Source organism: Micromys minutus (genome assembly GCF_963924665.1).
Source record: "Micromys minutus genome assembly, chromosome: 2".
Lineage (NCBI taxonomy): Eukaryota > Metazoa > Chordata > Mammalia > Rodentia > Muridae > Micromys > Micromys minutus.
Genome location: NC_137971.1, coordinates 76,842,814 through 76,855,353, shown reverse-complemented (window position 1 = coordinate 76,855,353; position 12,540 = coordinate 76,842,814). Strand labels below are relative to the sequence as shown.

The following is a 12,540-nucleotide window of genomic DNA, read 5'->3' as shown; positions in this document are numbered from 1 at the left end:
TTATAATGGTCATCATCACCATCATCATCACCGTCACCATCACCATCGTCATCAACATTATTGTCATCATTGCCTTCATTGTTATCAACATCATTGTTATTCAGTGTTTCTTGATTTGTAATCCAGACTAACTCAAGCCTGTGATCCTTCTCCCAAGTGCTGAGATTACAAATATGCCCCACGGTGCCTGAGGGCTCTAGCTTTGCCCTCTTAAGGAGCAGAAAGCTGGAACTAAGACTTATGTGTAAAGTTAAGATCCTCAGTGGACTGTGATTTCAGACTAAAATGGCCAGAACAACTCACTCCTCACTCATGGGAGCTTGCTACTGAATTGAGGCTGTGGTAGAAAAACTGACTATATCTCCAGAGAGAAATCAAAACAAGAAGTTCATTCCACATGAGGGATGATGAGGGACATGAATTCACAGTGGTCTCTAGTTGGGGAGTTCCTAGCTGAGAAATTTCACATTAAATTAAATCCCCGGGAGCATCAGTATCCACATATACAAAGCTATCTTGTTTGGGGGCCACTCATAAAAATTAACTTATATGAGGTTTCCACAAAGTAACATACATTTAGTCATAGAGAAATCACTATAAAAGTATAAGCCTCACAAAGTCGTCTATCATTTAACATGATAAGGGATAGTCAACAGAATAATCAGAGTTAATACTCCAATGATTAGGTATAGCCTCTGAAGTGGTCAAATGATGCTCTCAGCTCGTTGAAGTTTCTCTCATAACTGTGACTGCAGGTTAGTCTTTATAGAGGCAACTAGGTTAAGATAATGTCTTTAAGATAGATCCTAATTCCGTATAGGTGACTGATGCCTTTCTAAGAAGTGGGGGTTGGGGTGGGGGTGTCAGAGGCATGGATACACAGAGGGAAGACCATGAGAAAACAGAAGTTTGCCATCAATAAGCCAAAGAGAACTAAGAATGGCTGTTACACATCTCCAAGTCCCGACAGTCTGGAGGCAGAGGCAGAACTATCACAAATTTGATATTTCTAGTCTGGGCTACATTGTGACTTCCCAGGAAGCCTGGGTTAGTAGGACCTTCTCTTAAACAAGCAGAGGCCTGGGTGGAGTGGTTCAGCAGTTCAGAGCACTGGCTGCTCTTCTAGAGGACTCAGATTCAATTTCCAACACCACACATCCCAGGGGATCCAATGTCCTCTTTTAGTCTTCTCAGACACAGGCACTGCACACATGTGGTACACAACCACACATGTAGGTAAAACATTCACACATATAAATTTTAAAGCAAAACAAACAAATACCCTAAGTCTTAAATAAATTGCATTGCTTTTAAAGAAAATGATCCAAAGTGAGGGGCCTCAGAAGAAATCACCTCAAACACCTTGGTCTCAGACTTGGAGCCTCAGCAATTGTGAGAGGATAAATTTTGTTGTTAACTCAACAAGTCTGTTGTACTTCTGCTATGTAGTTTTAGCAAACTAATTGTGTAATGAAATTACCATGGAAGAAATACATGTGAAAAACAAGTAACGATGGAATATAAACCGCAATGAAATTCTACTTTAATTTCTACTCGGAATTCTACTTTAAATAATGAACAAATTTGGGACAAAACAAATAGAACTATTAAGTTGGGCATGGCGGCACACACCTTTAATCCCCAGAAATTCTTCCTAGTCTGCTCTGGAGATTGCTAGGGCAATATTCAGACTTTTAGTAAAGAAGAGGAAGAATGGAGCATCTGGTCTGGTGGTGGTGGCAGCACACACCTTTAATCCTAGCACTTGGAGGCAGAGGCAGGTGAATCTCTTGAGTTCAAGGCCACGCTGACCTGAAATGAGTTCCAGAATAGCCAGGGTTACACAGAGAAACCCTGTCTTGGAACAAAACAAAACATTCAAAACAAAACAATAAAAACAAAACAAAACAAAAAACCCAAAACAAAACAAGAATAAAGCATCTGTTTTGCTTGCCTTGTATGAATTATATTCAGAGTAAACAAAAGAGTTGACAGGAAAATTCTTTATAGAAGAGGTTCAGCTAGTGAATGTGGAGGAAGGAAAGTATAGGTTGATGTCTATATGCAAGTGAAGGCTGGCATTAGTTAGGTCAAGGAGATACATAATTGAATGGTAGAGAGTGGGGTGGGGACAAAGTTTTGGTAAGACAGGAGAAAAGAAGAAAAGGGGGAATCAATACAGAAGATGGAGATGACCCATCTCCGTCTGAGTGACTCTGAGTAGCCGTAGGTAGATATGTATATGTTCTAGGGATGGATTTTTTTAAAAGATGTATTTATTATATATAAGTATACTATAACTGTCTTCAGACACACAGAAGAGGGCATTGGATCTTATTACAGATGGTTGTGAGCCAGCATGTGGTCATTGGGATTTGAACTGAGGACCTCTGGAAGAGCAGTCAGTATTCTTAACCACTGAGTCATCTCTCTAGCCCCCTAGGGATGGATTTCTATAGGTCAATTTATTCTATCTAGGTAGGCAGCTTATATCTTTGTCAACTAGCTGTAGACTTATTGTGTGGATGAATTGTGGATTGAGAATTTAACATAAATCTGTTTGATAAATTATTGATTGTTGAGTCATGACTTTACTGGGCTGTGGAGAATGTGAGCCAAGTTCCCCAGCTGATAGGGAGACAGCTGGGAGACGGTGGTTTGCAGGCCTTGTGGTAGAGAAAGAGACTGGGTGCATGGCTCCACACTGGAGCAGCTCCCACAGAGTGAGAACTCTGACGAGTGAGACTGCATGAACTGGCAGCGGCAGATTCATTTTATTTTTACCACAACAGAAAGAACTAAAATATCACCATGTTGCAGGCCCTAATGCAATAACAAATGTCAGAAATGGTTTTTAAAGTCTGCTGATGCCATTAAATCAGAGGTTCCCACAACAGAATTACCCAAAAAGCTTTATAAAACAGGGATGCTTAGATTTCACCCTAAATATTTTAATATAATTAGTCTAGGGCACACCAAGACTTTTCTTAAAGCTCTCCATGTAACTCAGGGGCAACCAAGATTGAGAGTCATTCAATGAGAGGATAGGAAACCTAAAGGGAAGAGGTAGAGGTTCCAAGAGCTGGCTCCTATGACCATGTATGATCATAACTGGCCTACAGCTAGCTTGTATAATTACATCTGGCCCACAGATAGCTTGTATGATCATGCCTGACCCTTTAGTAGTCCTCTTTAAAATGTATATGAGTGTTTTGCCAGCATATATGTATCTGTACCACATGTGTGCCTGATATCTAAAGAACTCAAAAGACATCAGATCCCCTGGAATTAGAGTACAAATGATTGTGAGCTGGGAACTAAAACCATGTATCTTCTACAAGAACAGTAAGTTCTCTTAATGGTTGAACCGACTCTTTAGCCCCACCACCAAGTTTTAATCAGGGAAGGGAAAATAGCCAGGTAGCAGGTTGTAACAGCCTGTCCTCTGCCTGCAGAAATCACCCACCAGACTCTATAAGTACCATTGCCACCATCAGACCTTCTTTAGACCTTGCTCTCTATTTTTCTGCTTTACTTTTCTTGGCTTGACTAGTTTGCTTTTTAAAAAACAACACAAAAGGACTTTTGAGTTAAAAGGAAGTCATCTTATAATGGATCTATATGTTAGCCTACTAGACACCACAGGCTAACAAATAAAAAGCCTAGTACTAGCAGTGGGTTACCTTTTCTGGAGTTGTTGTCCAGTGAGGTTCCACAGACTCCCCTAAGCATTACAGGCTGTCAATGCTATTGATTTCTTTCCAGAATTTGACAAGACCCTATTGCTCAGATCACCACATACTTGAGTCATGGAGCATGAACAAAACAAGTTAATAATTACCTGGAAGCTTCATCCCTACTGGCTAGCCTTAAAATGCTAGAAGGTGCTGTTTGTGATGCTTGTAGTGGTGCTGGTGGTGCTGGTGGTGGTAGTAGTTAACAATTGTCTTTTCCAGCTGTGAATCTTGCACCTTCACTGTGAATATTTTAACAAAGACTGGACTGACAAGACAGGCCCATTGTCATTTTTAAAACTGGATTTAAGAAACATGAATATTTGGTCACATAGAAATCTTGTTCCAATTCACTGCAGTTCTCTCTGTATTTCTTCCAGGATTGGGTATGCTAAGTTTTTCCTTGTCAAAGGCACATGCCAAACTCCCCAGCTACCACAGAAAACACCTACTTACCTCTCACATCCCTTGTACAGCTATTTCCACAACCCACCCTTACTGCATTATAAGGAAAGTTTAAAAGAGTTATCAACAGTTAAAAATGGTTAACTTTTCTATCTTTGGGTTTTTAAAAAATATTCTGATGATCTTGTAGTTCTGGGTCCCAGATACTGTGGTCCCAGGTGGTGCTGAGGAGTGGCTATTTCCCTAAAATGAAGTTTTCACTTGCCTTATCTGGTCCAATACTTCCCTTGAGCCAGATCTTGTGGCATAAGTCTGAAAGGCCAGTACTTGAGAGCCGGAGGCAGGAGGATTGTTAGTTCAAGGCCAACCTGGGTTAAATATTAGAACCGCAACAACAAAAAAGGGTGGGTGAATAGGGAGAAAGGGGGGAAACAAGTGTGAACTTCTATAGTTAATTGTTTTTCAACAGAAGGCCAGCTAGCTTTGAGACTTCTGCTAGCAACCACTATATTCTAAGCACTCAGAATTTCTCATACAATTTCTGCCCTTACCTGCCATTGGATCTGCGCCCGGAGACAGTATGAAAATCAGTGGTGCACAACAACTGGAATCGTTGTAGGATCCCTGGAGATCAAAGGTTGGAGCTTCAATGAATACCTTTCCCATGGTTTCACTAATGAAGTCTTGAATGGCTGGGACCATCTTGTCGGGCCGCAAACATCGAAGAATTGCCATCTTTTCCAGTGTTTGAAGGTACATCCAAGGTGAAGGTAGTAACTCTTCATGTGGCCAGGCTGAGTCATAGATTTCCTTCCATTCTTTGACATTCTTTGCCAAATGGTCCATCAGACCTTTTAGTTTTGGTAAGGAGGAAGCTCGAACAACCTCACCCCATGACTTCTCTGATAACCATTCTGGAGCTGGGTTGGGGAAAGGATTGTCCAGGGCTACACCTCCAGTTAGAAGGAAGTACCACATTTCCTCATCAATTGCCTTTTTTTCCTTCAAGAGGCCAATGGTCAGGAGGAGGGAGAAAAGTAGCTTGTCCTTCTCAAACAGTGAACGGCACACATTGTTGTAGATGCTTAGAGTGAAATGTTCGATGATGTACTCAATCCTTAGATCCAGCTCATCGCTCTTGCTGCTATTTGCTAGAGACTGCACATAGAGGTTGATGAACCAAGTCAGAGAATACTGGTACATAGGTTCAATGTGGGCTAGGTCAGAGATACAGAAAAAGATGGCAGCTGAATGGATAGCCACGGGCTTGTAGCCCATCCGGGTCTGATCGATTTGTGTTTCTGTCACAGAGGCTATTTCTTGCTTCTCAGAGATTTCCTCAGACAGAATTTTCGAAGAGGACAAAACTTTGATGGCCGTCTCATCTTCGAGGATGTTGCCCTCGGACAGGGATAGGACCTCTAGAATCTTATCTTCAATTTCCTTTAGCTGTTTCTTATTCTTGGCACTTTCTAAAATCAACTTGTTCTTTTTCTCTTCAAGCTCTGGCTTCTCCTTGGCAGCCACAATACCAAGAAGTTGATCTTGGAGACCCAAGGGTGTGATCATGAAGTTGAGGAGACAAACTTTCACGGCGACTTCAGGGAGATAATGTGGATTCCTCAGACGAGTGGTGATATAGAACTTAAATTCCCTTGAGTATTCTATAATATTTTCACCCAGTCTCATGTATTCCACTCCTTGCTGTTTGAAGGTTGCCTTGAGCAAGATGGGTTCGATAAAGGCATCTAGCTCTTCTCCAACATTTTCCAACAAAACAGGGGTGCCAAACTGCAGGGCATTTTCCAGAGTCCTCACGTAATTGGTGTCAGAGAACTTGATGACAGATAGTTTATTTGTTTTTTCCATATTCTTCACCCACTTATTGGCCTGTCCCTGAGGGTCAATCATTAAGGGCCAGCGTCTGGAATTGGACACAATGATGCCATTGTCAACAGAGAAGGAGTCAACAGGAAGCCCTGCTATCTGCCAGGCACGGATTTTTATGGGATCCCCTAAGGTGTTGCTGAGGCTGAAGTCAACTGAGCCTGGGATGACCTTGTCCTTACAGGAAACCAACCATTCATTTTGGCATTGGGCCCGATAATCCACCGTGAAGGCACCCAGATAAGCCACAGTCCCAGAAGACAGCAAAATGTCTCCCGTCAGGTTATCATAGCGGATCCCCAGCTGCCGGGCAGCTTCTGTCCATCTGTCCTTCTCTCCACCAAGACCACTAATCAGTTTTTCTGCCCTGATGAGCTTCTGGGAGCAGATTTCTATATTTTCCGCCAGCATATTTTTCTTATTGTTCATCAGTTCAAACTCATCATTCAGAGCTTGGAGTCGGTCTTCCACCAGCTTCAGCTCTGCCCGTTTCTGGTTCAGCTTCTGCATCTGTATATCCAGCTTCCCCTCAGCCTCCCTCAGTCGCTCCCGTTTGGGAGCCACCACCTTGGCCACTCGGTCATACACTTCCATGGCCCTAACCCACTTGCACAGGCCCTCACAGGCAGATGATACATTTTTAATGACAGCTGGCTGGAAATCAGGGTGATCAATAAACCTTTCCCGGATCCGCTTCATGATCACTGAAGGGATGTTGTCTTTGTCGTATGTCTTTAGACTTTCCAAGAACTTTAGATCCCCAAGGATCTTTCTTGACACTCCCCAGTAATCTTCTATCATTTTACCTGTCCAGCGTAGGAAACACAGATGTTTTGAGACATTTTGATTGAGATGTACTATTCTACATGCTACTTAGATATTGGGGAAAGGGGTTCAGTCTAAGCTTCTAGCCAAGGAGATTCAGGAAAATTTATCTTCCTCATCTGTACTCTATTTCCTGGACTTGGATCTTGGAGAACTTTCCTTCAGTTCTTCCATGATCTCAAGTTTTTTTTGCCATGAGCCCTTTGCCTACACTAGAAGTAGCAACTAGTTGGGTCCAGACCAGACTTCCAACCACTAACTGACTGACTGACTGTCTGTCTATCATCTATCTGTCTATCAATCCATCTATCATCTATCTATCTTGAGACAGAGTCTTAATAAGTAAACCCAGGCTAGCCTTAAATTTGTTCGTGATCTTTCTGCCTCAGCTTACTGGGTGCTGTTATATGAACTGAAGGAATTCCACCTCTGATTCCTTTATCACTGGAGAGAACCACAGAAGCCATACCCATGGGCATGTTGTTTATTTACAAATCTGGGAGGCATGTTGGAAAAAAGGTAGCCAATTCTGTAATGGAGATTATGAGTAAGTGAGAAGGCAGTGGTCTTGAAGAAGCAGCTTGCTGGTTTATATCAAGACAGTGGGGGGGGGGGCACGTATAGTCTTCCCAGAAACAGAGTCAGGCCCTCTTCTCAATGCTCTTTCAGTCAGCAACCAGTCAAGTGATTTTCAACCCTACCCTGCAACTGTGCTCTCTGGCTGCCATGTCAGGAAAAAAATGAGAGCTTCTTTAGCTTATGGCACATGCCAATCTGGAGCTCCTGACAAGAACCACACTTGAGATATAATATGGAGTATAATGTTCCCATCCCTTAGTACAAGCACATCAACGAGCCCAGAATTTTCTATGGAGGACTTGGTTGGCGTTCTGGAAGATTATCTGCTTCATTTAAATTCAATGTACTCAAAGCTAACTCAAGCGCTCCTTTGTTCCATTCCATTATGCTCACTAGGTTTCAAGGACTTGACGAATAATATACATAGTTTAATGGCAGGTTCTCAGCTGATAACTGGAGACCCACAGTAGGAACTGCATTCATAACCTGGACATGTTCTATCTTAGTGGGTTTCAACTCTGCCTATATACCTTAAAAGCACCCAAAGAACTTCAAACAAACGAACAAACAAAACACATGGCTTCAGGTTGCACCCAAGACTAATAAAATAAATGTCTTTAGATGTGGGACATTGGTTTCAGCATTCCTTAAGGTCTCCATGTGATTCTGTACCCCGGCAGCAGCTCTATAGGCTTCTCCAATGCCAACTCTGATCCTGGGGAGGCTGTCCGCTGGATAAAGTGCTTGCTGAATAAACGAAGACCTAAGTTTGGATCTCTGTACTCATGTAAAATCTGGGCTTGGCAGCAGGTTCTAGAAGTCTCAATGATAAGCCTATGGTTACTAGAAGATCCTGGGAGTTCAGTGACCAGCCAGTGCAGCCTAGTCAAGCTCCAGGTTCAGTGAGTGGCCTGATCTCAAACAAGTAACACAGAGAACAATTGTAGACAATAGCTTAAGTGGGCCCCTGGCCTCCACAAGTGCACACAAGACTGGGTGCATTTGTATGCTGCATGCAAGCATACAAGGACACACACAAATCCAGGCCTGCTTTTCTGTTTCTTATCATCTATGTCTTCTTTGAGTAACTGTTCAAAGGAAGGAGCCAGCCAGACAAGAAGGAATGCTAAACAAAAGGAAACAGGGCCCAGAAGCTGTCAGAGGAGGGGTTAAAGGTTTCTAGCATTCCAGAAGGAATGCAGGCTAGCAGAGTTCCTCCAGCACAGGACGTCTCAAAAGGCAGGTGATTTTGAAATTTCACATGTACTTTGAAGGCACTACTTGTAATAGAAAGTTCTATATCAGAATCTCTGTTCTCTTTTGAGGAATTCTCATTACATAGCTGACCTCAGATTCCCAGTCCTCTGCAGTGAGGTGCTGGGCTCATAGTTGTGAACCTGGCTGTTCCTCATGTCTGCCTCTCAATTTTTTTCTACTTCCTTTTGCTATTCTTGTCTATTTCTTAATCTCTGCATCCTTTTGTTCCTGTCTCTAGTTTTCCATTTCCAATTACTGTTTCCTCACCACTCCAACCACTGTGTATGCATGTGCGTGTATGTGTGTGCGTGTGTGCGTGTGCTTCTGTCTCCCTCCTTCCCCCTCACTCCCTTTCTGTGTCTTTGTGGCCCAATGGATGGCTCTGCTTCTTTATCTCCATTTCTCTCTCACCCTCAGCATTTCTGCTTCTTTTTTTTCTGTTGTTTAGGCTTTCCCTTCCCAGGACACCTCCTATCTTTCTGCATCTCCCACTTCTTCCCCTCTTTCTCTTTCCCTCCCATGCTCAGCTTTCCTGTCTCTGCCCTCATTCTTTCTCAGTTCTTTCCCTTGTGGTCACATGTTTGTTGATTCAGTAGTGTGTGTGTGTATGTGTGTGTGTGTGTGTGTATGTGTGTGTGTGTGTGTGAGAGCGTGCGCACATATATATGTATGTATACCGTATGAGTGACAATGTCTCTCTCTTCCCCGCCTCCTTACCATGTGTATTCTGTTTCATGTTCTCTCAATTTCTCCCTTTCTCTTGTGATTACATACACATTTGCACCTCCTTCATTTTTGGTCTGTAATCTAAGGCCCTGATAAAGTTTATCCCCACACAGATACCAGCATTTTCTCAGCTGACAGAGTGACTACAGGCTGGTCAAAAAACTTTTGCAAGGGGCTGAGGAGCTGGCTCTCTTAGTAAAACACTTGCCACATACACAGGGGGACCCGAGTCTGGATCCCAGCACCTATGGAGAAAGCCAGGAATGGCAGTGCAGAGTTGTAGTCCCACTCGGAGCTGAGGAAACAGGGGAATTCCTGGAGCATGCTGGCCTGCCAGTCTAGCTGAATTGGTAATATCTAGTTTGGGTGAGATCCTTTCTCAAAAAATAAGGTGGAGAATGGATTGAAGACAGTCAGTGTCAACCTCTAGCCTACACACACGTGTGCACATTCACTTTCACACATATATGTACACACACACACACACACACACACACACAGTCACTAAAATCTTTGAATGCATATGTACATGCTGATACTTCCAAATTCCTCTAAAACACAAGGACCCTGGAACATGGTGGCTTGGATTTGGGGCGGTTACCGGAGCCACTGGGGTCCGGCTTCCTCTCTGGCTTCAGCCCCTTCATGACACAAATGCTCTCCATAACCAGCTTGACAGGGCCCGGCGGGTTCTGCATGGATTTCACCAGCGTGATGTCAGATGGGTTCAGGGTGTCGAGTGCAGCGAGGGCAGCCTCAAGTGCTGGCATGGCCTCAGCCAGGTCTCCCTCACATTCATTCTGTGGAGAACAGGAACAAAATGAACGAGTGATCAGTGCCTGGAGTACAGGAGAAGGCAGAAAGGTTCTCTGTGACCAGATGCCTTTCAAGGGCCTCCCCCTGAGCTCTCTGTTCTTGAAGACCAGCCTGGCCCCTCATGGCTGCAATCTGGATGTCCTGGACATTTGAGAATCTATCTTTGTAACCTTTAAAAAAACAAGGTATTGCTCAAATTGGGGCAGTAAGTACTTACTTCAAATCTTTTCAAATATGTTTTTATGTGGCATTGTGAAATGTATAAACATTGTTGTAGATCATGGGCACCTTTCTACGCTCTACAGTACTAGGATTAATTCTTCCTAATGGACCTATGATCTAATTTTTAAAAACAGAAAATTTTGTGTGTGTGTGTGTGTGTGTGTGTGTTTTGCATAGTCACGTTTCACACTTACCAGTGAATGCATGTGGAGGACACTGAACAACCTCTGGGGTCAGTCCTCATTTTCCACCTTGTTTGAAGGAGGTCTCCTAATAGTCCATCTGCCCAGAATGTTCCAGATTGCCAGAGGGTGCTGGCAATGTTACTGCACCTGGCTTGACCTCAGCCTCCTAAGTCTGAATTCTTGTTGTTACTGTTTTTTGTTTGTTTTAAGACTCCTTCCTTGGTATTCATATAGAAAACATCTAGAATGCTTGCTGATTCTGTTGTTTAGTTTTTATTTTTGATAGTGCTAGGGACTGAGTTCAGATGAGCACTCTAGCACTGAGCTACACCCCTGACACTTTGGTTATTTTGTCACTTTTATTTTAAACCTATAATTTCTCTCTGAAAAAAAATTATTAGTAGTTTGGAACAAATCCCCCAGAGATAGGAGGCGGCTTACCATCCACTATGGGTTCAGAGATCAGGATGGGTTGAGAGACAATCCGGCTTAGGGTAAAGAACGGGAAGAAATGAGGTAGGCAGATAGCAGGTCAGGCAGGTCAGAATGAGGGTCCAGAATGTGTTGCAGATCCCCAGGCAGGCTATGGTGGAGTCAGGGACAGAGTCCAGCCTGGGGACAGTGTAGGCTGTTAGACAAGCTAAGCATAGAGAATAGAGATGGCAACTAGAGCTGTGTCAAAGTTAGAGATAGAATTGAGGTTAGCAAAATGGGACGGTGTGTTCTTTAGTCACTGTCTGCTAAATTTTCCCTATCCAATAACACCTACCTGACTTTTTAATGTTTGGTAATTTTGTTTATTTTACTTACTTGTTTATTTGTGTGTGTGCCTACCACAGAGATCATATGGATGCTGGAGGACAACTTGCAGGAATCAATCCTCTCCATGTGGATCTCAGGGATTGAAATCAGGTCGTCAGGCTCAACAAGCACATTTACCTGCATCACCAGTCTCTATTTGTTAATCTAATCATAGTAGCATCATGCATCTATTAAATAAAACAAAGCACCCATGTTTGCTATAAGACGAATAAACCAAATAAACACCATGTTAAGTGAAAGAAGCCATCTATTACATAGCTCCATTTCTGCGAAGTATTCAGAGTGGGCAAATCTACAGAGGCAGGTGAGTAGTTACCTGCATTTGACGAGAGGAGGAGTGGCTGCTAAAAGGAATAGATTTTCTTTGGAGGGTAATGAAAATGTTCTAGAGGTTCATAGTATTAATGTTTGCATGACTCTGGGAATGTACAAAACCATAATGAATTGTACAACTTTTAGGGGAGAGCATTAAAGTTATGTGCATTATATTTCAAATTTAAAAGGAAAGAAAAAGAGAAAGGAAGGAAGGAAGGAAAGGGGGGAGGGTAGGGAGAGAGAGATTGCCACAATAGGATTTTACAACTGAGAGGGCTCTTTTGGGATAGTTAGTAACTCAAATATAGAAAAAAAAAATTCTGAAGACATGAAAATGAGTTAGTCAAAGTCACACAGTGGATGAGTCACAGAGCTGGTTACTGGAGTCTCGTTTAGTGAATTATCTATTAGTTCACGGAATCTTCGGTGACCATACAGTTATGACTGAAGTGGAACTTCGCAGGAGAATGTTAACTGCTTGTTTGTGGCCTGGTCGTTCTATGCATACCAAAACGTCCTTAAATGTGCTGTGTAGTTCAGGCTGGTCTTGAACTCATGAATTTCTTGCCTCTGCCTCCTGAATGCTTGTATTATGTGCTGAAGTCTTTGTAACACATGAGTTTATTGTGGATAAGCAAACAAAACAAAAGTTGTTTTTACTTCCCACAGCTAGCAATCTCTCCACATTTCACCCTCCACAGAGCCTGGCACCCCGATCCTCTTCCTAAAGAACAAAGCTTGGCTTGCAGCTCAGTTTTGGGGCAAGC

The 12,540-nt window shown here is 42.8% G+C and overlaps 1 protein-coding gene across 1 annotated transcript in view; it reads right to left on the bottom strand.

Moving 5' to 3' along the window:
* DNAH3 (dynein axonemal heavy chain 3) overlaps window positions 1-12,540 on the bottom strand; it is a gene marked incomplete at both ends in the record, with an annotated part of 162,012 nt that overhangs the window by 22,337 nt on the left and 127,135 nt on the right. Inside the window, 2 exons of the mRNA XM_080911468.1 lie at window positions 4,691-6,832; window positions 10,015-10,213. Coding sequence (XP_080767594.1) covers window positions 4,691-6,832; window positions 10,015-10,213 — 2,341 coding nt within the window. The remainder of the gene's footprint in view (window positions 1-4,690; window positions 6,833-10,014; window positions 10,214-12,540) is intronic.